The sequence below is a fragment of the Pristiophorus japonicus genome, chromosome 15 (assembly GCF_044704955.1).
Source record: "Pristiophorus japonicus isolate sPriJap1 chromosome 15, sPriJap1.hap1, whole genome shotgun sequence".
NCBI lineage: Eukaryota > Metazoa > Chordata > Chondrichthyes > Pristiophoridae > Pristiophorus > Pristiophorus japonicus.
Window position 1 is genome coordinate 140,181,585 of NC_091991.1, and position 22,908 is coordinate 140,204,492.

The 22,908-nt window shown below is 43.9% G+C and overlaps 1 protein-coding gene across 1 annotated transcript; it reads left to right on the forward strand.

The window, feature by feature from the left end:
* Positions 1-16,367: 16,367 nt before the first annotated feature.
* galr2b (galanin receptor 2b) lies at positions 16,368-18,328 on the forward strand. Its single transcript, XM_070856753.1, has 2 exons — positions 16,368-16,735; positions 17,578-18,328. Exons 1-2 carry the CDS (start codon positions 16,368-16,370, stop codon positions 18,326-18,328), a joined length of 1,119 nt encoding a protein of 372 aa, XP_070712854.1.
* The last annotated feature ends 4,580 nt before the right edge of the window (positions 18,329-22,908 follow it).

Sequence of the window (22,908 nt, forward strand, 5' to 3'; positions counted from 1 at the left end):
GAACTTCAACAATCGTACATCCCTGTCTGGAGTAAAAATAAAATGGGGCAGGTGGCTCAACCGTGGCTAACAAGGGAAATTAAGGATAGTGTCAAATCCAAGGAAGAGGCATATAAATTAACCAGAAAAAGAAGCAAACCTGAAGACTGAGAGAAATTTAGAATTCAGCAGAGGAGGATAAAGGATTTAATTAAGAAGGGGAAAATAGAGTACGAGAGGAAGCTTGCCGGGAACATAAAAACTGACTGCAAAAGCTTCTATCGATATGTGAAGAGAAAAAGATTGGTGAAGACATACGTAGATCCCTTGCAGTCGGATTCGGGTGAATTTTTAATGGGGAACAAAGAAATGGCAGACCAATTGAACAAATACTTTGGTTCTGTCTTCATGAAGGAAGACACAAATAACCTTCCAGATGTTAGATCCTACTAGGGGACCGAGGGTCTAGTGAGAAGGAGGAACTGAAGGATATCCTTATTGGGCAGGAAATTGTGTTAGAGAAATTGATGGGATTGAAGGTCGATAATTCCCCAGGGCCTGATAGTCTACATCCCAGAGTACTTAAGAAAGTGGCCCTACAAATAGTGGATGCATTGGTGATCATTTTCCAACAGTCTATTGACTCTGGATGAGTTCCTATGGACTGGAGGGTAGCTAATGTAACACCACTTTTTTTAAAAAGGAGAGAGAAAACAGGTAATTATAGACCGGTTAGCCTGACATCAGTAGTGGGGAAAATGTTGGAATCAATCATTAAGGATGAAATAGCAGCACATCTGGAAAGCAGTGACAGGATTGGTCCAAGTCAGCATGGATTTATGAAAGGGAAATCAGACTTGACAAATCTTCTGGAATTTTTTGAGCATGTAACTAGTAGAGTGGACAAGGGAGAACCAGTGTATTTGGACTTTCAAAAGGCTTTTGACAAGGTCCCACACAAGAGATTGGTGTGCAAAATCAAAGCACATGGTATTGGGTGCAATGTATTGACGTGGATATAGAACTGGTTGGCAGACAGGAAGCATAAAGTCGGGATAAACAGGTCCTTTTCAGAATGGCAGGCAGTGACTAGTGGAGTGCCGCAGGGCTCAGTGCTGGGATCCCAGCTCTTTACAATATATATTAATGATTTAAATGATGGAATTGAGTGTAATATCTCCAAATTTGCAGATGACATGAAACTGGGTGGCGGTGTGAGCTGTGAGGAGGACGCTAAGAGGCTGCAGGGTGACTTGGACAGGTTAGGCGAGTGTGCAAATACATGGCAGATGCAGTATAATGTGGATAAATGTGAGGTTATCCACTTTGGGGGCAAAAACACGAAGGCAGAATATTATCTGAATGGCGGCAGATTAGGAAAAGGGGACATGCAGCGAGACCTGGCTGTCATGGTTCATCAGTCATTGAAAGTTGGCATGCAGGTACAGCAGGCGGTGAAGAAGGCAAATGGTATGTTGGCCTTCATAGCTAGGGGATTTGAGTATAGGAGCAGGGAAGTCTTACTGCAGTTGTACAGGGCCTTGGTGAGGCCTCACCGGGAATATTGTGTTCAGTTTCGGTCTCCTAATCTGAGGAAGGACGTTCTTGCTATTAAGGGAGTGAAGCGAAGGTTCACCAGACTGATTCCAGGGATGGCTGGACTGACATATGAAGAGAGACTGGATCAACTGGGCCTTTATACAATGGAGTTTAGAAGGATGAGAGGAGATCTCATAGAAACATATAAGATTCTGGCGGGACTGAATAGGTTAGATGCGGGAAGAATGTTCCCAATGTTGGGGACGTCCAGAACCAGGGGACACAGTCTTAGGATAAGGGGCAGGCCATTTAGGACTGAGATGAGGAGAAACTTCTTCACTCAGAGAGTTGTTAAGCTGTGGAATTCCCTGCCGCAGAAAGTTGTTGATTCCAGTTCATTGGATATATTCAAGAGGGAGTTAGATGGCCCTTATGGCTAAGGGGATCAAGGGATATGGAGAAAAAGCAGGAAAGGGGTACTGAGGGAAGGATTAGCCATGGTCTTATTGAATGGCGGTGCAGACTTGAAAGGCCAAATGGCCTACTCCTGCACTTATTTTCTATGTTTCTTTGTTTCTATGTTTGACACTCGCCACAGAATTCCAAGCTTCTGACCCGCTCTTCTTGCCAAAGTATTTATGTGGCTGGTCCAGTTGAGTTTTTGGTCAATGGTGATCCCCAGGAGGTTGATGGTGGGGGATTTGGTGACAGTAATGCCATTGAATGATTCATCAACTGAGGGAGGTCGGTAGGTGGTGATCAGCAGGAGGTTTGGTTTCTTGCCTGTGTTTGACCTGATGCCATGAGATTTCATGGGGTTCGGAGTCAATGCTGAGGACTCTCAGGGACACTTCCACCCAACTGTATACCACTGTGCTGTCACTTCTGGTGATTCTATCCTGCCTGTGGGACAGGACATACCCAGGTTTAGTGATGGGGGAGTCTGAGATGTTGACTGAAAGGTATGATTCTGCCAGTATGACAATGTCAGGCGGTTGCTTGACTATTCTGTGGGATAGCTCTCCCAATTTTGGCACAAGTTACTAGATGTCAGTGAGGAGGACTTTGCTGGATTGACTGGGCTGGGTGTGCCTTTGTCATGTCTGGTGCCGAGGTTGATGCTGGATGGTCCCTCCAGTTTTATTCTGGGTACTGAGTGAATGTGATTACTGAGTGAATGTGATCACTGGGTGAATGAGTGAATGTGATTACTGAGTGAATGTGATCACTGGATGAATGAGTGAATGTGATTACTGAGTGAATGAGATTACTGAGTGAATGAGATTACTGGGTGAATGAGTGAATGTGATTACTGGGTGAATGTGATTACTGAGTAAATGTGATTACTGAGTGAATGTGATTACTGAGTGAATGTGATTACTGAGTGAATGTGATCACTGGGTGAATGTGATTACTGAGTGCATGAGAGTGAATGTGATTACTGAGTAAATGTGATTACTGAGTGAATGTGATTACTGAGTAAATGTGATTACTGAGTGAATGTGATTACTGAGTGAATGAGATTACTGAGTGAATGTAATCACTGGGTGAATGAGTGAATGTGATTACTGGGTGAATTAGAGTACTGGGTGAATGTGATTACATAGAAACATAGAAAATAGGTGCCTGCACCACCATTCAATATGATCATGGCTGATCATGCAACCTCAGTACCCCACCCCTGCCTTCTCTCCATACCCCCTGACCCCTTTAGCCGTAAGGGCCACATCTAACTCCCTTTTGAATATATCTAACGAACTGGCCTTAACAACTTTCTGCGGTAGAGAATTCCACAGGTTCACAATTCTCTGAGTGAAAAAGTTTCTCCTCATTGCGGTCCTAAATGGCTTACCCCTTATCCGTAGACTGTGACCCCTGGTTCTGGACTTCCCCAACATCGGGAACATTCTTCCTGCATCTAACCTGTCCAATCCTGTCAGAATGTTAAATGTTTCTATGAGATCCCCTCTCATTCTTCTAAATTCCAGTGAATATAAGCCTAGTCGATCCCGTCTTTCTTCATAAGTCAGTCCTGCCATCCCAGGAATCAGTCTGGTGAACTTTCGCTGCAATCCCTCAATAGCAAGAATGTCCTTCCTCAGATTAGGAGACCAAAACTGTGCACAATATTCAAGGTGTGGCCTCACCAAGGCCCTGTACAACTGCAGTAAGACCTCCCTGCTCCTATACTCAAATCCTCTTGCTATGAAGGCCAACATGCCATTTGCCTTCTTCACCGCCTGCTGTACCTGCATGCCAGCTTTCAGTGATTGATGTACCATGACATCCAGTTCTCGTTGCACCTCCCCTTTTCCTAATCTGCCATCATTCAGATAATATTCTGCCTTCCTGTTTTTGTCACCAAAGTGGCTAACCTCACATTTATCCACATTATACTGCATCTGCCATGCGTTTGCCCACTCACCTAACCTGTCCAAGTCACCCTGCAGCCTCTTAGCATCCTCCTCACAGCTCACACCGCCACCCAGCTTAGTGTCATCTGCAAACCTGGAGATATTACATTCAATTCCTTCGTCTGAATCATTAATGTATATTGTAAATAGCTGGGGTCCCAGCACTGAACCTTGCGGTACCCCACTAGTCACTGCCTGCCATTCTGAAAAAGACCCGTTTATTCCTACTCTTTGCTTCCTGTCTGCCAACCAGTTCTCTATCCACGTCAATACATTACCCCCAATACCATGTGCTTTAATTTTGCACACTAATCTCTTTCGTGTGGGACCTTGTCAAAAGCCTTTTGAAAGTCCAAATACACCACATCCACTGGTTCTCCCTTGTCCACTCTACTAGTTACATCCTCAAAAAATTCTAGAAGATTTGTCAAGCATGATTTCCCTTTCATAAATCCATGCTGACTTGGACTGATCCTGTCACTGCTTTCCAGATGCGCTGCTATTATATCTTTAATAATTGATTCTAACATTTTCCCCACTAGCATTGTCAAGCTAACTGGTCTATAATTCCCTGTTTTCTCTCTCCCTCCTTTTTTAAAAAGTGGGGTTGCATTAGCTACCATCCAATCTATAGGAACTGATCCAGAGTCTATAGAATGTTGGAAAATGACCACCAATGCATCCACTATTTCTAGGGCCACTTCCTTAAGTACTCTGAATTTCCTGACTAATAAGGATTTTCTTCAGTTCTTCCTTCTCTCTAGACCCTCGGTCCCCTAATATTTCCGGAAGGTTATTTGTGTCTTCCTTAGTGAAGATAGAATCAAAGTATTTGTTCAATTGGTCTGCCATTTCTTTGTTCCCCATTATAAATTTACCTGATTCTGACTGCAAAGGACCTACGTTTGTTTTCACTAATCTTTTTCTCTTCACATATCTATAGAAGCTTTTGCAGTCAGTTTTTATGTCCCCTGCAAGCTTATTCTCATACTCTATTTTCCCCCTCCTAATTAAACCCTTTGTCCTCCTCTGCTAAATTCTAAATTTCTCCCAGTCCTCAGGTTTGCTGCTTTTTCTGGCCAATTTATATGCCTCTTCCTTGGTTTTAACACTATCCTTAATTTCCCTTGTTAGCCATGGTTTTATTTTTACACCAGACAGGGATGTACAAATGTTGAAGTTCATCCATGTAATCTTTAAATGTCTGTCATTGCCTATCCACCGTCAACCCTTTAAGTATCATTGTCCAGTCTATCCTAGCCAATTCTCATCTCATACCATCGAAGTTACCTTTCTTTAAGTTCAGGACCCTAGTCTCTGAATTAACTGTGTCACTCGCCATCTTAATGAAGAATTCTACCATATTATGGTCATTCTTCCCCAAGGGGCCTCGCACAAAAGATTGCTAATTAATCCCCTCTCTGAGTGAATGAGAGCATTGGGTGAATGAGAGCACTGGGTGAATGAGATTACTGGGTGAATGAGAACACTGGGTGTATATGATTACTGGGTGAATGTGATTACTGGGTGAATGTGATTACTGGGTGAATGAGAGCACTGGGTGAATGAGATTACTGGGTGAATGAGATTACTGGGTGAATGAGATTACTGGATGAATGAGAGCACTGGGTGTATATGATTACTGGGTGAATGAGAGCACTGGGTGTATGAGGGCACTGGGTGAATGAGAGCACTGAGTGTATATGATTACTGGGTGAATGTGATTACTGGGTGAATGAGAGCACTGGGTGAATGAGATTACTGGGTGAATGAGATTACTGGGTGAATGAGAGCACTGGGTGTATATGATTACTGGGTAAATGAGAGCACTGGGTATATATGATCACTGGGTGAATGAGAGCACTGGGTGTATATGATTACTGGGTGAATGAGCGCACCGGGTGAATATGATTACTGGGTGAATGAGAGCACTGGGTGAATGAGAGCACTGGGTGAATATGATTACTGGGTGAATATGATTACTGGGTGAATATGATTACTGGGTGAATGAGAGCACTGGGTGAATACGATTACTGGGTGAATGAGAGCACTGGGTGTTTATGATTACTGGGTGAATGAGATTACTGGGTGAATGTGATTACTGGGTGAATATGATTACTGGGTGAATATGATTACTGGGTGAATATGATTACTGGGTGAATGAGAGCACTGGGTGAATACGATTACTGGGTGAATGAGAGCACTGGGTGTTTATGATTACTGGGTGAATGAGATTACTGGGTGAATGTGATTACTGGGTGAATATGATTACTGGGTGAATGAGAGCACTGGGTGTACATGATTACTGGGTGAATGAGATTACTGGGTGAATGTGATTACTGGGTGAATGAGAGCACTGGGTGTATATGATTACTGGGTGAATGAGATTACTGGGTGAATGAGAGTACTGAGAAGCAGATTGTCAAGATGTGACTGGAGCGCATCATCACCCCCGGCAACCACATTTTTATTTGATTTTAATGTCTAAAGTTTAATTTGTTTAAGTTGTCGGTTTTAGTGTCCCTCCCCCCTTTTAGCCAGGGGGCACTTGTATAATTTGTGTTTTTAGTGCTCTAAAAAAAAACAAGAGGGCACTTGAACATTTTTTGGAGTGTGCCCCCCCCCCCCTTTAATGAGGGGGGCACCTGATTACTGATACAACTAAAACAGTTGTGACTGGAGGCATCTGCTCTTTTCTACTGAACAGTTTGGCTGCAGGAGAGTGACAGAGAGTTGTGCAGCCCTTAAATCCGAGTCACTTGACAAACATCATTGGGACCTGCGGGGAATGTCCCAGTGATGTAAGGTTTACCGAGTACCGGAATATGTGACTGGCTGGAAGGAGCATGCCACCGCACCCTATGAGTACCTTTAGTGAATAAGGCGGTAAAAAGGAAAAATTTCAGACTGCTCATTTGGTTCAAATTCTGGATCCAAGCTTATCTTTCCGGAGAGACCGAGCTTTCTTCGGCAGTGACCTGCAGGTGAGTGGACTGGGTGTGAATATTAGTGCTGGTCTCGGTGAGGAATGGGACGGTAAATCCAAGGAGCTCTGGGAATCCAGTGAGATACAGGAGAGTCCTCGCCTTACCGAATGTGTCAGTAGGAGTCCCACAACACAGAGACAGAGTCAGAAATATACCTGAGCCCAGAAGGCGGGCGACAAAGCCTTTGATCTCGACTGAATCGGCTCCTGCTCAACTTTTCACTGTGAAGCTACCTGGGTGAATGCAATGGATCTCGGCGTTTACAAACATTCACCATCGCTAACTGAGAGGACAAAGTGTCAGGGGCGGGGGTGGAAGGTAAAGGCAAGGTAGCAATTAAATAAACAGAGAGAGATCGGCAAGAATACAGTGTCTGTGTGTGATGGAGGGGAGCGGGGGGACACAGTTAAAGGGAAATGAGGACTGATCGGAGAAAAAACTGGGGGTGGTGGACATACTTTACAGGAGTGCCGCCGGCTTCTCTCCTGCATCTTTCTAATAGAATGTGACTTGAGGTGGAGAGTGTGACAGTTGGAGAGGTTCGCAGATGAGTGTGAGAGAATGTGTGTGTGTGTGGGAGAGAGCGAGAGAGAGAGTGTGTGTGTGTGTGTGTGAGAGAGAGTGTTTGTGTGTACAGTGTGTGAGAAAGAGTGAGTGTGTGCTTGTGAGAGTGTGTGCGCGAATGTGTGTTTGTGTGTGTGTGTGTGTGAGAGTGTGAGTGTGGAGCCTGCGCACTGTATCTCTCCGACCAGCAAATCGAAAATGTGAGCGGTAGTCCGAGATGTGTGACCAATACTCCAACACACACACTTTGAGTCAGCACTTTGGGAGTCGGTGCCAGATCTTAGAACGAAAGAAGGGGAAACAACGCCACAGGCAGGGCAGCACTCCCACCTCTGGATTCAGGTATAACGAAACATTCAGATATGACATTCTCAGTTTAACTTCGACCAAAGTAGCCTGGGATTACTATCCCGTTGTATGTAAAAAGCATCGGCGCGCATGGTTTACAGTGTCGAACATACTCTATATGCAATTATGTATTTATGTTGAAGTGTGCACTGTATATAGTATATATGTAGGAATTATAAATTTATCGAATGAGTGTGATCGTAGACATTTATATTAAAAATGTATGTTCGTTTCTTGGTATGGTTGCGTGCCTGTTTATTTGTCAATATAATTACATTTACATATACAAAAAACAGAATGAATGCACGTGAATGTTGAATTTAAATAGTGCAGATGCAGTGGTGAAAGCAATGGATATGTACAAGATATCAAAGCTACTGGTTCAGGCAAAGTATTTAACATGTATCTGTGTTTACAGGGACTGCAGCTTAACACCACGAATGTTAGACATTATTTACACCCATTTACAAAAACAATACATATATAAAACTTTCATATAAAACACACCCATGTGAATATATGCAGACACAGGAGAGTCCTCGGGTTACCGAATGTGTCAGTAGGAGACCCACAACACAGAGATCGAGTCAGAAATATACCTGAGCCCAGAAGGCGGGTGAGAAAGCCTTTGATCTCGACTGAACCCGCGCCGTTTCACGTTGGTTCTCCCCCCGGCTCCTGCTCATCTTTTGACTGTGAAGCTACCTGGGTGAATCCAATGGATCTAGGCGTTTGCAAACATCCACCATCGCTAACTAAGCGGTGGAAGTGTCAGGGTCGGGGTTGGGAGGTGTGTGTGTGTCTGTGTGTGTGTGTGTGTGTGGGGGGGGGGGGGGGCAGTTCAAGGGATACGAGGACTGATCGGAGGAGCAACACTAAAAGGGGGAGCAAGGAAAAATATAAAGAAAGAGATGGTGACAATATACCTGGAATGAAAAAGTGGTTTAAACGGCAAGATTAAGGAACAGATAAGAGAAAGAAGGAAATTAGGGAACACATAGTGCAGCTGTAGAGAGTAAAGACCCATAGAGATAGAGAGAGCGTGGCGTGGGAATGCAACGTATATATGCAAATACATATATACATACATACACACACACATATATATATATATATATACCCACACACACACATCCACACACACACACACATATATATATATATACACACACATACACAACCCACACACACACACATCCACACACAAATAAATATATAAACACATACACATGTAGATGGAAATAGATCCCGTGTTCAAGTTACATTTTTGTGCAATGTTTGAATTCTGATGAATTAAAAAATATATTATCTCTTTATTTAAGTGAAAGTTGATTTGGCGGCTAGGCTTGTCTATCTGTTTCAATTCTACTTTCCACTTCTAAATTTATAATTGACTGAAGTACTGCAAGGGGCAGGGCATTAGATCCAATGAGGGTCGGAGATACCGCATGGGTAGTTAGTAATCTCTGACATATCAAGCAAAGTTCTCATTCAAATAATTACTTTGAAAAAATAAAATGTAAGCAAAACCTGCTGATATAACAATCAGAGCCACCGTCAGTCTACTCCAGTCTTCTGGGGCTTAAACACCGAGATGCTTGATGTGTCCAGTCTCAGACCTATGCAGGGAGGATACATTCAGATGCCACTTACAGTTCGGTGGTTGACATAACCCTCGACCTGGACTGAGCACTTCCGCTCTCACCTCTTTCCCTCCCTCCCAGGATCACGATAGGGTTCCTTTTGTCCTCACCTTTTACCCCACCAGCCTCCACATTCAACGGATTATCCTCCACCATTCCCGCCACCTCCAGCGTGATCCCACCACAAACACATCTTCCACTCCCCTTCCCTTTCAGCATTCCGAGAAGGTACCGCTCCCTCTGCGACACCCTGATCCACTCTTCAATCACCCCCAACAGCCCCTCCCCTTCCCCATGGCACATTCCTGTGCCCTTTTACCTCCTCCCTTCCCACTATCCAGGACCCCAATCACTCCCTCCAGATGAAACAACGATTTTACTTGTACTTGCAATTTACTATTCTGTATTCGCTGCTCATGATGTTGTCTGCTCTACATTGGGGAGACCAAATGCAGATTGGATGACCGCTTTGTGGACACCTCCGTTCAGTCCGTAAGCATGACCCTGAGCTTCCAGTGGCCTGTCACTTTAATTCTCCAACTCCCACTCTGATCTCTCCGTCCTCGGCCTCTTACACTGTTCCAACGAAGCTCAATGTAAGCTCGAGGAACAGCACCTCATCTGTCTATTAAACACTTTACAGCCTTCCGAACTCAACACCGAATTCAACAATTTCAGACCATAACCTCTGCCCCAATTTTTTCAGATGGTAGCTGTTGATGATCCTGCCATTCCCATTTACACCTCTTCCAGACTCATCTTTTGTTTCTTTACTTGTCCCATTACCATCTCCTTTTGCTTTGTACAATCATAGCTTTTGGCATTTAATCTCTCCTGCCTTCCACACTATCACAGACCTTCCCTTTTGTTATTTCCTCCCCTCCCCACTTTCCCTGCCTCTACACTTGCTTAAAACCTGTTACATCTCTAACTTTCTCCAGTTCTGACAAAATGTCATCCACCTGAAACGTTAACTCTGTGTCTCTCTCCTGACCTGCTGAGCATTTCCAGCATTTTCTGTTTTTATTTCAGATTTCCAGCATCCGCAGTACTTTGCTTTTTGTACCACACAGTTACTTTGTGCAAGGAATGAATGAAATACAATATTTCACTGATATGGTTAATAGATAAATAAAATGCCTGATTCATTATTTGATGCGATGGAAGTTGGGCACATGGTGAAAATCATATTAATTGATTTGGTGTTTCTTCTTGTGAAGTGTCTGAATGGGGACAGTGGTAATAATCCCACCCGTAGTTAGCACAGCGGGATTTACTGTCTTTTTAATCTCTTCTCTACAGACTCAGAGCAGATCCTGGATAAACATGTTATTGAAGTGAGTGAATTTGGTCAGAAGGGGACAGTGTAACATAAAATCAATAAAATAAATCATCTCCTTTTTGCATCATTGAGATGCTTTGTTCTGTAGACTTGTGTGTCTGTCTGTACATATATTTCAGCTCAGGTACTGTTGCAAGTTCAGCACAGAAGAAGGCCTGTTGGCCCATCATGGCAATGCTATCTCCACCACAGAGCTTTTTTTGTTGGGTTGAGGAAACACATCACCATGCATCATCGGAGAGTCTGTGACTGTCCGCCACACCTCTTTATTATGGCTGCACCCTGGTGGTTCATGGTTGCTGTTTCATTGACATTTTCTGTACTTTCAAAACAAACGGCACAGGTACAAGGGGCCTGCCCATTTCTGCGGGATCTGGGGGAAGTTCCCCAATTTAAATGTTGCTGGCATCATAGAAACATAGAAACATAGAAAATAGGTGCAGGAGCAGGCCATTCATCCCTTCTAGCCTGCACCGCCATTCAATGAGTTCATGGCTGAACATGAAACTTCAGTACCCCCTTCCTGCTTTCTCGCCATAACCCTTGATCCCCCGAGTAGTAAGGACTTCATCTAACTCCCTTTTGAATATATTTAGTGAATTGGCCTCAACTACTTTCTGTGGTAGAGAATTCCACAGGTTCACCACTCTCTGGGTGAAGAAGTTTCTCCTCATCTCGGTCCTAAATGGCTTACCCCTTATCCTCAGACTGTGACCCCTGGTTCTGGACTTCCCCAACATTGGGAACATTCTTTCTGCATCTAACCTGTCTAAACCCGTCAGAATTTTAAACGTTTCTATGAGGTCCCCTCTCATTCTTCTGAACTCCAGTGAATACAATCCCAATTGATCCAATCTTTCTTGATAGGTCAGTCCCGCCATCCCGGGAATCAGTCTGGTGAACCTTCGCTGCACTCCCTCAATAGCAAGAATGTCCTTCCTCAAGTTAGGAGACCAAAACTGTACACAATACTCCAGGTGTGGCCTCACCAAGGCCCTGTACAACTGTAGCAACACCTCCCTGCCCCTGTATTCAAATCCCCTCGCTATGAAGGCCAACATGCCATTTGCTTTCTTAACCGCCTGCTGTACCTGCATGCCAACCTTCAATGACTGATGTACCATGACACCCAGGTCTCGTTGCACCTTCCCTTTTCCTAATCTGTCACCATTCAGATAATAGTCTGTCTCTCTGTTTTTACCACCAAAGTGGATAACCTCACATTTATCCACATTATACTTCATCTGCCATGCATTTGCCCACTCACCTAACCTATCCAAGTCACTCTGCAGCCTAATAGCATCCTCCTCGCAGCTCACACTGCCACCCAACTTAGTATCATCCGCAAATTTGGAGATACTGCATTTAATCCCCTCGTCTAAATCATTAATGTACAATGTAAACAGCTGGGGCCCCAGCACAGAACCTTGCGGCACTCCACTAGTCACTGCCTGCCATTCTGAAAAGTACCCGTTTACTCCTACTCTTTGCTTCCTGTCTGACAACCAGTTCTCAATCCACGTCAGCACACTACCCCCAATCCCATGTGCTTTAACTTTGCACATTAATCTCATTTCGGGCACCCAGCTGAAGAAGGTACCCTAATGCCTCCAATTTAAATGGTGAACCTATGATGATTGTGTTAACTATATCTTTCTGTCTGTTAGCCACGGCTGCTGCAAGTCAATGGTTCAGAGCATTTTATTCGAACAACTTTCACAACCAGAGTTATTTTGGAACTGTAGTCGCGATTGTTACTGACTCTTTAAAGTTAATTTTCCCTACATTACAATGGTTACTACATTTCAATAGTACTTCATTGGCTGTAAAGTGCTTTGGGACGTCCAGAGGTCATGAACGGCACTATATATAAATGAAAGTTTTTTCCTTTGCAAGTCCGGTAGGATCAATTTACAGAGAGTGCCCCTTCCTACAGTTGCCAGCAGTTTATGTAACCAGGCTGCAATCCTGGAAACTTGGGCTCATATCAAGAGAAAAGAAAAAGAAAAACGTGCATTTATATAGCACCTTTCACAACCACCGGACGTCCCAAGGCGCTTTACAGCCAATGCAATTACTGTTGTAATGTAGGAAACGCAGCAACCTATTTGCACACAGCAAGCTCCCACAAATGGCAATGTGATCATGACCAGATAATCTGTTTTTTTTAAGTGATTTTGATTGAGGAATAAATATTGGCCAGGATAACTCCCCTGCTCTTCTTCGAACTAGCGACATGGAATCTTTTACATTCATCTGAAAGATAGCATCTCGGACAGTGCAGCACTCCTTCAGCACCGCACTGGAGTGTCATCCTAGATTTATGTGCTCAAGTCTCTGGAGTGGGACTTGAACCCACAACCTTCAGACTCAGAGGCGAGAGTGCTACCAAATGGGCCACTAGAACATTGGATCTTTCGTACATTATTTAACACCAGAGGACATTTACTAAAGAAGATATGCACCTTGTACAATAACAGCACGCAGACATATATAGGGTTAGATTAAGAGGGGTGGGAGAAAGCTCGTGTGGAGCATAAACACCAGAATGGACCAGTTGGAACGAATGGCCTGTTTGTGTGTTGTAGACTCTTGCATTACTCTACATCTGCCTTCTATGTTACCATTGCTATTTCATGGCAATTTTCCTATACATGTACGTTATACATTTAAGCCACCTAATTATATCTATTATATAATTATTCTCTGGTAAAGCTATGCTGTACGATAACTACTTTGGTGTATTGCTTACAATTCTCAGTGCAAATTAATTCCTCCCCCACATGGAAGACGGTGGTAGGCCTTCCCTTGAACCCAGCAGTCCTTGTGGTATTGGTGCTCCCATGACAATATTAGGTTAGAATTAGGGGAATTGAACGATTAAGGTCAGTGATTGAGCCTTTTCTTGTTTGAGATGGTCATTACTTGGCGCAAATGTTTCCTACCATTTCTCAGTCCAAGCCTGGTTGTTGTCTAGGTCCTACTGTAGGCTGGCATTGGTTGCTTCATTATCGGAGAAGTTGTTAATAGAGCTGAATACTATAAAATCATCAGCGAACAGCCTCACCCCTGACCTTTTGACAGGGAGAAAATCATTTATGATGCATCTGAAGATAGTTGGGCCAAAAATGCTATGCTGAGCAACTCCTGCAGCAAGATTCCGGGGCTGCAATGATTGGCCTCGACAAACACGGCCACCTAACTTTCTGTCAAGTACGACTCTCGTTACCAGAGGGTTTTCCCATTGACACCTATTGACCTCAGTTTTGCTAGGCTGCCTTAGTCGGTCAAATGCTGTCTGACAGGGTGGTGAAAGCAGATTCAATAGTAACTTTCAAAAGGGAATTGGATAAATACTTGAAGGGGAAAACTTTACAACTATTTTTAAGGAGACAAAATAAAGTTAGATCAAGTGCCCCCGATCTGGGGGACACTCCAAACATTTCCCAAGGCCCTTTTTTTTTTGTATTTTTGTAGTTTTTTGGGGGCTCTAAAACCATAATTTACAAGTGCCCCCTATAAAAGGGGAGGGGAACACTAAAACCGGCATTTAAAACAAATTAAACTTTAAAACAGGGAAAACTTTACAGGGCTGTGGGGAAAGAGCAGGCGAGTGGGACTAATTGGATAGCTCTATCAAAGAGTCAGCACATGCATGATGGGCCGAATGGCGGCTTCCTGTGCTGTATCATTCTATGATTCAATGCCAAGGGTAGGTATTCTCACCTTTCCTTGAGCATTCAACGCTTGTGTCCATGTCTGGATCAAGACGGCGGGATTGTAAGAACCCATACATTCGCAGGTTTAATGTCTGTTCTAGAATAAATTGGAAATGTTGGTCACTGGATTAAGAGTAGTCAGAGCAGGCAGTGCCAGCCCCCGAAATGACAAAGGCTCCTTAAATCCAATCCCAACTGGTTTATTCTCGTGCTGTTCTCTACAGTCCGAGTGGACAGCAGGCACTAGCCAAACATCACCGAATTCTAAGCTGTACGTTTGCTAATACTGGACCCGCTAACTACATACTGTGAACAACTCACAGCTTAATGAGCTGACTGAGGAGAAATCAGAGCTGTGGACAGAATAGGGGGAAAAAAGTAACTATAATGATTAATGGAAGGAGGAATTCCCCATTTTGGCAGTATCATGGGCTAGAATCTGCTGTCACAATAACGGCATAGCTTTCAGCGCTCACCGTTATTTATGAGTAAATGGTGCAGCATCTTCAGGCAGATGTTAATATTCAAAAGTTGCTGTCTGATTTGTGCCACTCCGCCGTTAGCCTCGCGAATACGGCATCTTCTCCCTTAGCCTCCCTGTTATTTTAGAAGTTTGCTGTAATTACCCATTAAACTCGCCTCAGACAGTTAAGTTTTGTCACTACAAGCGTAACCCTTTTAACAATGTGATAAGTGTTAATTGCTGCCAATCAAACTCTCTGACACCAACAATTAACCATTACAAGTGTGGACTCTCATTCCTTCAGGTTTGGAATTTTTCGGGGAGGTTTAAAAAAATGTCAAATTTAACTTTTTTTTAACTTTTCCTTTCTGTCTCTTATCTCGCTCTCTAAATCTAATCTTTATTTTACTTTATTTCTCTTTCTGTATCTGATTTGACATTGAAGTCACTCCCTCTAATTCACTCTCCTTCTCAGTCCTTTCTGTGTTTATTTTGCAATGTTTTTATCTCATTGGTTAAGGAGACGCCCTATGGGTTGCACTGTTCACTTGGGTCCCAGAGTCTCTGTTTCCCTCGCTATTGTCGGCTCGCACTTTCAGCAACTTAGTGGGTGCAGGGGTAAGTCTAACTAACGGCAGAACGCTGGCTAAATATATTTACTAAGTTAGTATAAATACTGAAGGAAGGACATTTTCCCTATCAACATAATTTAAGAAAGACTTACATTTATATAGCGCCTTTCACGACCACCAAGTCTCAAAGTGCTTTACAGCCAATGAAGTACTTTTGGAGCGTAGTCATGTTGAAACGCAGCAGCCAACTTGCGCACAGCAAGCTCCCACAAATAGCAATATAATAATGACCAAATCTTCTGTTTTAGTGATGTTGATTGAGGGATAAATATTGGCCAGGACAATAACTCCCCTGCTCTTCTTCAAGAAATAGGATGCTATGGGATCTTTTACGTCCATCTGAGAGAGCACACAGGGCCTCAGTTTAACACTTCCCTGTTAATCTATATGTATGTGCTCAAGTCTCTGGAGTGGAACTTGAACCCACAATCTTCTGATTCAGAGACGATTGGGCTACCCACTGAGCCATGGCTGACACTGAGAGTTTTACCTGCTCGCCCTCTTTTGATTTAAAGGCCTTGATTGTCTTCCAGTACACTGCACCAAATTGGAGTGTATAGTGTTGGAAAAAGGGGGAAATTGTGTGGGGAGGCCTACAGCTACAACCTCATTCCAACCTCAAGTCAAAGAGTGATCATAATTGATGCTGGAGTATGGGAGCAAATGACAAGGCCCATGTTACTGTACCTTATGGGAAATCTTTTTCTTTCCAGTTCCTGCTCCCTACACCTGCCTGCATGACGGATGACGACAGCGCGATGTCTGGACACTGGAATGCCTCTGAAAACTACCAGCTGAACCCAGCCAGCGTCATAGTGCCCATCGTCTTCTCCTTAATCTTCCTGCTGGGGACAGTTGGAAACAGCCTGGTCCTCGCTGTGTTATTCAGGAACGGCCAAATGGGTCACAACACAACCAACTTATTCATCCTGAACCTGAGTGTGGCTGATTTCTTCTTCATCATATTTTGTGTTCCGTTTCAAGCCACGATCTACACATTGGAAGGCTGGGTCTTCGGGTCCTTCATGTGTAAGGCTGTCCACTTCTTCATCTACCTGGCAATGTATGCGAGCAGCTTCACCCTGGCCGCTGTTTCAGTTGACAGGTACAGTATGTGAAGGATCACTGAATCAACACCATTTCTTTACAGTACCTCATTATTTGAGAAGTGACATGTGGTAAGTGTAGCATGCTTGGGAGGAAAACAGGTTCAAACAGCTCTCCAACACTGGGGGAGGAGCAGGTTCCTCTTGTCATGTCTGGGTTTGTTGAGTAATTGATCGAGATTGCATTCTATGATAATACAACAACTCCATTATCATTGTATCATGGGTCTACTGAGATGGTAGAAGGCGAACCGAGCAAAAAAAGGTTTACAAATGATTAATAACTTGGTGGGAGGGGGGTGGGGGTAATTTTTGGGTAGGCGTTCTATTATTGTACCATTTTACCAGTTTTGCATATGTATTTCCCCATTATTCTGTAATGTTATCTCCTTCATCCGCTTAATCGGATTTTTTCGCAAGCTGGGACAATGCACAGCAGTTGTTGCTCGCTGGCTACCAGGAGTGACTCCCAAGGAGTGACTCTTCCCACTCATTTTCTTTCTCCCAGTACAAGTAGCTGCAGCTTCCGTTCAGCCTCTCATTCAGTGCGGTTCAGCCGTGGAACTGAAGCAGGATTTCAGTGGCCATCTCCCACTCCACGGCACTGGGAGTTAACGGACTCATGTTTAGCACCACCCAGGTACCCCTTGGCCGCTGTGTGCCTCCAGGTGTGGTGACGGTTGACTGTTTCTGCGAATCTCCATGTGAACCTGGAGGAGGACCTCCTCCTACCAGTTTCCTGGTCAGGCTTGAGGACTGGTGTACAGAGCAGCATCGATTATTTCTTGTGACAAATATCTCCTACATTTTATCAGCTTTACATCTTTTTTCAACTGTGCAGATACCTGGCTATCCGATATCCACTCCGGTCCCGGGAGCTCCGGACTCCCTGCAATGCAGTTACAGTCATGGTGGTGATATGGGGACTTTCCATCGTCTTTGCTGGGCCCTACTTGAGCTACTACGACCTCATCCCTTACGAATGGTTTTACATCTGCATGCCGGCATGGCAGGAGCCAAAGAGGAAAATTATGGACACGTCCACTTTCATATTTGGATATATAGTCCCGGTCGCGATTATAAGCCTGTCTTATGCGAGGACGATCAAGTATCTCTGGACAGCAGTGGACCCGATAGAAGACATATCTGAGTCCAAGAAGGCCAAGAGAAAAGTAACCAAGATGATTATAATTGTGACTGTCCTATTCTGCCTCTGTTGGCTCCCCCACCATGTGCTGATCCTATGCTTCCACTATGGGCACTTCCCCTTCAACCAGGCCACCTACGCATTCAGGCTTCTGTCCCACTGCATGGCGTACGCCAACTCGTGCCTCAACCCCATCGTCTACGCCCTGGTTTCCAAGCACTTCCGAAAAGGCTTCAAGAAGGTTTTCAGCTGCTTATTGAGCAAGAAAGGTATAAATAAGGTGCACGTGGTTCATGTTGTAAATACGGTTACCGGCTCCACAGAGGTCACGCACCTGAATGATGAAAGCGGGAGGCAGCATGGTTGTGAGCTGAGGGACAGGCAACCCACGAAACCACAAGGTTCAGCAATGACCATCACAATGCCGTATCAGCAGCCACCTTGAAAACACAACGCTGTCTCTAAAGAACACTTTCATTTTCAGTGTCTCTACAATTTCTGTGACCTTATCTTTATTGTGTATATATCCATCTATATATTACTTAGTCCTTATGTTAGCTATTGCTATGGGTGAATATAGGCTTGTATCTAAAAAGGCTAAAGAATTAACCATTTATATATATTGGAAGCATTTTATTGGATTTTCATACTTTGGGTGTTTCCATTATAAAGTCACTGCCAAAAAAACAACTTACACTTACAAAGCATCTTTGGCATTTTACATAGTTAGAAAGCGGGAGAAAGTTAGCGAGGAGCTGGTTGAGGCACAGTCAAAATAGCAAAAAAGAATGTGCATTTATAAAGCACCTTTCATGGCATCCCAAATCACTTCACAGCCAATGAAGCACTTTTGAAATATAGTCAATGTTGTAATGTAGGGAAATACAGCAACCCGTTTGTACATGGTAAGGTCCTACAAACTGCAATCAGATTTTAAAATAAAAACAGGTAATCTGTTTTATTTATGTTGGTTGAATGATAAATGTTGGCCAGTACACCTCACCTGCTCTTCTCCAAATAGGATCCATTGCAGCCATCTAAAAGGACAGATGTGAGCTGAGTTTAATGTATGATCAGAAATACCGCACCTACAACAATGCAGCATGTTCCTGGTACTGCATGATGGTGTCAGCCTGGATTGTACTGGAGAGGGTACAGAGGAGATTTACAAGGATGTTGCTGGGAGTGGAGAATCTTAGCTATGAGGACAGATTGGATAGGCTGGGTTTGTTTTCCTTGGAACAGAGGAGGCTGAGGAGAGACTTCATTGAGCTGCATAAAATTATGAGGGGCCTAGATAGAGTGGATAGAAAGGGCCTATTTCCCTTAGAAGAGCGGTCAACAACCAGGGGACATAAATTTAAAGTAATTGGTATAAGGTTTAGAGAGGATTTGGAGGAAATTTCTTCATGCAGAGGGTTGTGGGGGTCTGGAACTCAGTGCCTGAAAGGCTGGTAGAGGCAGAAATCCTCACTACATTTAAAAAGTACTTAGATGTGCACTTGAAATGCCGTAACCTACAGGGCTACTGATCAAAAGCTGTAAAGTGGTATTAGACTGGATAGCCTCCTATTTGCTGGCATGGACATGATGGTCCGAAATGGCCTCCTTCCATGCTGTAAACTTCAAAACTTCTATGATTCTATGGATTACGTGCTCCAATCTCTGAAGTGGGCCTCAAACCCACACCCTATGACTGAGGCAAGATTGTTACCACTGATTAAAGGCTGACACCTAAGGTAAACTTGGAGGACACTCTTAGAAGTTGGGGATAGGGGTAGCAAGGTGGAAGAGTTTAGAAAAGAAAACCAGGGAACAGGAATGTGAGGATTCTGCAACCAGAGGTGGAGTAGAGGAAGCGAGGAACATACAGGGGCCGAGACTCACAAGAGTGGCAGGTCTGAGCTGGGATATAGGCCTAGAGAAGGTTGCAGAAGTAAGGTGCAACATAGCTGTGGAGGAATTTGTAAACAAGCATGCATATTTTGAATTCTATATGCTTGTCGATCAGGAGTCAGTGGAGGTTGACGAGGACTGGGGTGAGTTGGACTTAATATGGGAAAGGATATAATATTCATTAAAAATTACCTGTCCATTTGGTAGGATCAGACATTATTTTGAATGTTAGGCTTTCCACCACAAACTGCTTTCACCCAGCTCACTCACTCAGTAGTCTTTTTAACCTTCTCCATTTTAATAATCTGTTTTATTTTCTACTTTAGATTTCCCACACCACACAATATTTCCCACTATTCCACACTCTTGACTTATGCCACCTGCAAGACACAAGTCAGGAATGTGATGGAATACTCCCCACTTCCCTGGATGAGTGCAGCTCCAACAGCACTAAAGAAGCTCGACACCATCCAGGACAAAACAACCCGCTTGATTGGCACCTCATCCACCACATTAAACATTCACTCCCTCCACCACTGGCACACTGTGGCTGCAGTGTGTACATAAGAACATAAGAATTAGGAACAGGAGTAGGCCATCTAGCCCCTCGAGCCTGCTCCGCCATTCAATAAGATCATCGCTGATCTGGTCGTGGACTCAGCTCCACTTACCCGCCCGCTCCCCATAACCCTTAATTCCCTTATTGGTTAAAAATCTATCTATCTTTGACTTGAAAACATTCAATGAGCCAGCCTCAACTGCTTCCTTGGGCAGAGAATTCCACAGATTCACAACCCTCTGGGAGAAGAAATTCTTTCTCAGCTCGGTTTTAAATTGGGTCCTCTGTATTTTGAGGCTGTGCCCCCTAGTTCTAGTCTCCCCTACCAGTGGAAACAACCTCTCTGCCTCTATCTTGTCTATCCCTTTCATGATTTTAAATGTTTCTATAAGATCACCCCTCATTCTTCTGAACTCCAAGGAGTAAAGACCCAGTCTACTCAATCTATCATCATAAGGTAACCCCCTCATTTCTGGAATCAGCCTAGTGAATCGTCTCTGTACCCCTTCCAAAGCTAGTATATCCTTCCTTAAGTAAGGTGACCAAAACTGCATGCAGTACTCCAGGTGCGGCCTTACCAATACCTTATACAGTTGCAGCAAGACCTCCCTGCTTTTGTACTCCATCCCTCTCGCAATGAAGGCCAACATTCCATTCGCCTTCCTGATTACCTGCTGCACCTGCAAACTAACCTTTTGGGATTCATGCACAAGGACCCCCAGGTCCCTCTGCACCACAGCATGTTGTAATTTCTCCCCAATCGAATAATATTCCCTTTTACTGTTTTTTTCCCCCAAGGTGGATGACCTCACACTTTCCGACATTGTATTCCATCTGCCAAACCTTAGCCCATTCGCTTAACCTATCCAAATCTCCTTTCAGCCTCTCTGAGTCCTCTACACAACCCGCTTTCCCACTAATCTTAGTGTCAACTGCAAATTTTGTTGAACTTCACTCTGTCCCCTCCTCTAGGTCATCTATGTATATTGTAAACAGTTGTGGTCCCAGCACTGATCACTGTGGCACACCACTAACCACTGATTTCCAACCGGAAAAGGACCCATTTATCCCGACTCTCTGCTTTCTGTTCGCCAGCCAACTCTCTATCCATGCTAATACATTTCCTCTGACTCCGCGTACCTCTATCCTCTGCAGTAACCTGTGTGGCACCTTATCGAATGCTTTTTGTAAATCTAAATACACCACATCCATCGGTACACCTCTATCCACCATGCTCGTTATATCCTCAAAGAATTCCAGTAAGTTAGTTAAACATGATTTCCCCTTCATGAATCCATGCTGCGTCTGCTTGATTGCACTATTCCTATCTAGATGTCCCGCTATTTCTTCCTTAATGATAGTTTCAAGCATTTTCCCCATGATAGATGTTAAACTAACCGGCCTATAGTTACCTGCCTTTTGTCTGCCCCCTTTTTTAAACAGAGGTGTTACATTAGCTGCTTTCCAATCCACTGGTACCTCCCCAGAGTCCAGAGAATTTTGGTAGATTATAACGAATGCATCTGCTATAACTTCCGCCATCTCTTTTAATACCCTGGGATGCATTTCATCAGGACCAGGGGACTTGTCTACCTTCAGTCCCATTAGCCTGTCCAGCACTACCCCCCTAGTGATAGTGATTGTCTCAAGGTCCTCCCTTCCCACATTCCTGTGGCCTGCAAATTTTGGCATGGTTTTTGTGTCCTCCACTGTGAAGACGGAAGCAAAATAATTGTTTAAGGTCTCAGCCATTTCCACATTTCCCATTATTAAATCCCCCTTTTCATCTTCTAAGGGACCAACATTTACTTTAGTCACTCTTTTCCGTTTTATATATCTGTAAAAGCTTTTACTATCTGTTTTTATGTTTTGCGCAAGTTTACCTTCGTAATCTATCTTCCCTTTCTTTATTGCTTTTTTAGTCATTCTTTGCTGTTGCTTAAAATTTTCCCAATCCTCTAGTTTCCCACTAACCTTGGCCACCTTATACGCATTGGTCTTTGATTTGATACTTTCCTTTATTTCCTTGGTTATCCACCATCTATAAGGTGCATTGCAGCAACTCGCCAAGGCTTCTTCGGCAGCACCTCCCAAACCCGTGACTTCTACCACCTAGAAGGACAAGGGGAGCAGGCACATGGGAGCACCATCACCTGCAAATTCCCCTCCAAGTCACACACCATCCTGACTTGGAAATATATTGCCATTCCTTCATCGTCGCAGGGTCAAAATCCTGGAACTCCCTCCCTTCTTGTGGGAGTACCTTCACCACATGGACTGCAGCAGTTTAAGGAGGCGGTTCACCATCACCTTCTCAAGGGGAATTAGAGATGGGCAATAAATGCTGGCCTTGCCAGCGACGCCCAAATCCCATGAACGAATTTTTAAAAAAGAGACCAGATGGGTGTTGACATTTTATTTTTCAGTAATGATCCTCACTTCCACAGGCTGCCATTTTGAACCACATACATTATTCCACAGCTAACAAAACGCTGAGCCAGAATCAAAGTATTTTCAATACATAACTAGCCAGTACTCCATCCACTGGACAAGCATTATCATTGCAATGC

Bases quoted from the DNA above. Each gene is read 5' to 3' on its own strand.
- galr2b (XM_070856753.1), top strand. From the start codon at position 16,368: ATGACGGATGACGACAGCGCGATGTCTGGACACTGGAATGCCTCTGAA. The intron at 16,736-17,577 runs GTACAGTATGTG...TCAACTGTGCAG, and splicing joins GCCGCTGTTTCAGTTGACAG to ATACCTGGCTATCCGATATC.